Source organism: Salvia miltiorrhiza, chromosome 3 (assembly GCF_028751815.1).
Source record: "Salvia miltiorrhiza cultivar Shanhuang (shh) chromosome 3, IMPLAD_Smil_shh, whole genome shotgun sequence".
Taxonomy (NCBI): domain Eukaryota; kingdom Viridiplantae; phylum Streptophyta; class Magnoliopsida; order Lamiales; family Lamiaceae; genus Salvia; species Salvia miltiorrhiza.
This window is the reverse complement of record NC_080389.1, coordinates 1,678,232-1,682,415: the sequence shown is the minus strand read 5'-3', so window position 1 is coordinate 1,682,415 and position 4,184 is coordinate 1,678,232. Positions and strand designations below refer to the sequence as shown.

Here is a 4,184-nt window from a genome sequence, read left to right as displayed (position 1 = left end):
AAGACATATATAAAATTCGCAGCCCATGCTTTAAAATAAATAATAATGCAGCCCAACAGGATTATAAAAAAATCGGCCCACAACTAAAAGCCCAAATCTATTTCCATTTTTTTAAAACAAACCCACCCCCTTCTTCTTCAACATTTCTCACGCATACACACACTCACAGGTACTGATTGAAGAAAAATAAGCACACACACAAAAGCAAGAGAGATATTAATGGTGGTAAAACCTAACTAGAGCTATTACATATAACTTCGAAGTTGGGGCCTGCCAAGCTCTGCACTGCTTCGTTCTTACGCGAAAGCCCAACTTGAACATGAAATGGAAGATCTTCCCCTTGTAATTCCACTTGTTCCTCTACGATCTCCTTTGCGCACATCACAGCAGATTCGCCACAATCGCTCATCGTTATCTTTTGCAGCGTCGGTATGTCTCCAATTTGAGTCGGGATCTCCTTCAACTCTTTCATATCATAAAGATGAAGCGTCTCAAGGCGTGGAAAGATGGAGTTCGATTCCGCAGTCCAATGCTCCAAACTACGACACGAACCCAATCCCAAGTATTTGAGGGAAGGGAATTGGCCTTCAACCATTTCCCACTTGCCTGTTCCAAAGCATCCCATTTCCAACTTGAACTTCTCGAGAAGGGGCATTGAACCTATCTTTTCCAATATTTTTTCCCATTCAAAGCCACGATTCATGTCAAGAGTCAACTTCTTGAGGCTTTGGGGGAATGTGAGCGCATACAGAGAAGCTCCAAAATTATACCAGCACCATATGTAGAGGGATTCCAATTTACACAGACGTTTGATATTGTTCAGACAATAATAATCATCTTGCTCGACTCCCCCTCTCCCAAGATACTCTATCACCAATTTTTTTATATTTGGAATTCTCTTAACCACCTCTTCACTGCACTTGAAATCTGTTATTGTCTCTAACACCAGTAGATTCTCCATGACGACGACATCATCACTCAAAGGTTCTGGAAGATAAAATCTTCCTGTCATTTCAATATGCCTAAGTTGTGGCATTCTCCAAATCTCAGCAGGTGCAGTGAACTCCTTCCCAGTACAAGAAACAATCAAAATGTGCAGATTCCAGAAGCAAGTAAACGAGGTAAAGATCGAGGACATGCTACCAACTGTAACAACAAGGTGGCGCAAGTTAACATACTGAGACGCAAAGTACTTGATCACGTGGCGATCATCTTCAAAATAAGGAAACTTGTATGCATGTAATGTTCTAAGCAACCCCGAATTCTTAATACGCGGGACTTTCCGATATTCACTGATTATGGAACGAGCACGTGGCATAGACTGCAAGTTGTCAAGAACTTTCTTCTTTGGCGTGTTCCTGGGTATAACAACGCGGCGCTGGCTACTCATGCATCGAGGACTAGATTGCCCTATCACATGATAGAACCCATCTTTCTTGCTCTGGTTCAAGCATAAATCCCTCAACAAATCATGAATTTTGACAAATTTTATGTTTCCTGTAGACTCCACTTTATCAACTAGAATGAGATTTCTATCAACCAAGTCCTTTAAGAACTCTATGGAAATAGTTTCCAAACTTTTGTCATTCATGGGTTTTAAAAATCCTTCAGAAACCCATAGCTTCACGAGTGTTGAGACTCTAACCGAATCATCCTCCTCAAACACTCCCATATACAAAAAACATGGCTTTAAATAAACTGGCAAATGATTATAGCTCATTTTCAAAAGTTCCATGCAAAACTTATCATTATCCAAATTCACTTCTGAAGCTAAGTTCTGACTAATTGATTCCCAAACTCCTAGAGTGTGTTCCCTATTTCTCAAAATACCCCCCACTACAACAATTGATAAAGGAAGTCCTCTGCAATTCTCTACTATTTTCTTTCCAATTTTCTCTAACTCATGAGGGCAACTTCCAACCCCAAACACAATTTTTGAGAACAGTTCCCAGCTTCTAACCTCATCTAAAAATTCCATTTGAAGGCTATAATTGTTGTTCAATTGGGAACTCAAGTGGGAAAGCCTAGTCGTCACTAATATCCGACTACAATTCTCATTTTCGGGAAAGAAACGTTGTATCCTATCCCAAGCATCGATGCTCCACATATCATCCATCACAATTAGAAACCTTCTACCTGACAAATACTGGTGGAGCTCTAATCCTAGTCCATCTTCACTCTTTTCACTAAGTTGTTCCTTGGTTTTTTTAGTGGCTTGAGAAACAAGTTCACAAAGAATTTCCCTTGTGTTGTATTGTTGAGAAATAGTAGCCCAAGCACGAACATCAAAACGCTGCTCAATAATTTTCTTCGAATAAACAGTTTTGGCAAGAGTGGTCTTACCTATCCCGCCCATTCCTGTGATCGGGATGACTTGGCGTTCGCGTTGGTCCGAAACGACCCTTTCCAAGATTCCATTGACGACAACGTCGGACCATACCACCATGCCACTACTGTTGTTCCCAGTGGAAGAAGAAGCAGAGACGAAGCTACGCCTCGTATCATGGAGCACCACCTTCTCTGTATTCCTCTGCATCGCCAAACTCTTGATCTGATCCATTTCTTGTATCATATTTTGCACATCTTGAAACAAGTTCATCTCTTCATCATCATCATGATTTGATGAGACAGTTTTCGGATCCTTTGGAGCTCGAAAGCAGCTGAGGAAGCGGCTGCGAATGGTTTCTCTGGATCTGCTCAGCTGAATCTTGGCCACGATATGAGATTCGATGGCGTCTTCAGCTGCATAAGCTGCATCTGCAATACGCATCTCCAAGGGATCTGCGTCGTCGGAAACAGGAGAGATATAAGCTTCGAGAAACTCCTGCAAGAACGTGACATTTTCAGTGAGGGATTGAACTTGGTGTTTGTTTAGAGAAATTGGAGGGGAATGGTGGCGCTCGAGGTCGTCTATGATATGCATTAGAGAAACCAAGGCTGCGTAGGCCGCCATGATCGATATCAGTAGAAGGGAAACAGAGTATAATTATGAGAATTTTGAACAAGAATTTGATAGAATCTTAATTTAGCATAATGGCTATTGGCTAGCGATTCAATCTTAATTGGTCATCTTTTTGGTGCCAAACTTGCTGGTTTTTGACTCGGTTCAAAACTGTGGGTAGTAAAGTGTAGGGCCAACCGACATATCTTATCTTAGCGTTGGCAATAATGTTAAAGCGAATGTTTGTGATAATAATTGAGGAGAGATATATAAGCATTGACTTGTGACTTACAGATTCTCCTTATTTAAATGGGATGCTCCAATTAAACTCCTAACTGCGAAAATAGTTAGAATTATTTCGTTGAATCTATAAATCAATTCTACTGAAATTATAAATTAATTCTATCGAAATCTATAAATTATTCACGATACTTGTTTAGTGTACAATTCAATGATTAATAAAATTTTGGAGTGAGAAATAAATTACACAACAACTCCACCTTTTTAACTTTTATATCAAAATATCTTAACGAATTTGTTCTTTTATAATGATAAAACATACGCATCACACATTCTCACGCTCTCGCCTATAATGGTATTAGAGTGAGTTTTTATGGATGAATTATATTATATTTAATTTATTTAATTTTATCTTATGTATTTAGTAGAAAGCTACCTAATGAGTAGCTAAACAAGTTTGTCTCCTCCCTAAAGGAGATATTACTTAAATGTATTACATATTATACAATTCCTCAATAAACACTTTGATTTGCTCAACTTTCCAATTGAGTAACTATTTTCTTTTGTTTACCAACTAAGTCTTATATGTCGAGACTGAGAATTCTCAGAGAAAATCATCGCTTAAACATCTTATGCGTTTGCGTGGTTGGATTTTTTTTTTCGTAAAATAAGAGTGATAGACTCTGGGCAATTCATAGTTGCTTCTAAAGGAGGAGTGTTGCATCCATCTCTTGCGAGTGTGTGGTTGGACGTACCCCACAAGGGCGAAGAGTCAGTAAAACGCAACGAAGCAGATCCTAGAAATAGTTCGACTAAAGATATAAAGTTGGTTTATGTTAAAGTTAATATTGAATTGATACGGAAGCATGTTGGGTCTTATTTTATGATTTTATTATAGCTTTATAATTATAGAAAACTCATAAGGTAATTTTGTCTGAATAATATCATGTTGGGGTTTTTTTTATATAATTTTGAACAAATATTGTACAGATGTGGGGCTCCT

General features: G+C 38.6%; 1 protein-coding gene across 1 annotated transcript; it reads right to left on the bottom strand.

Moving 5' to 3' along the window:
* Positions 1-232: 232 nt before the first annotated feature.
* On the bottom strand, positions 233-2,953 carry LOC131015759 (putative late blight resistance protein homolog R1A-10). Its single transcript, XM_057944185.1, has one exon. It carries the CDS (start codon positions 2,951-2,953, stop codon positions 233-235), a length of 2,721 nt encoding a protein of 906 aa, XP_057800168.1.
* Between the last annotated feature and the right edge of the window lie 1,231 nt (positions 2,954-4,184).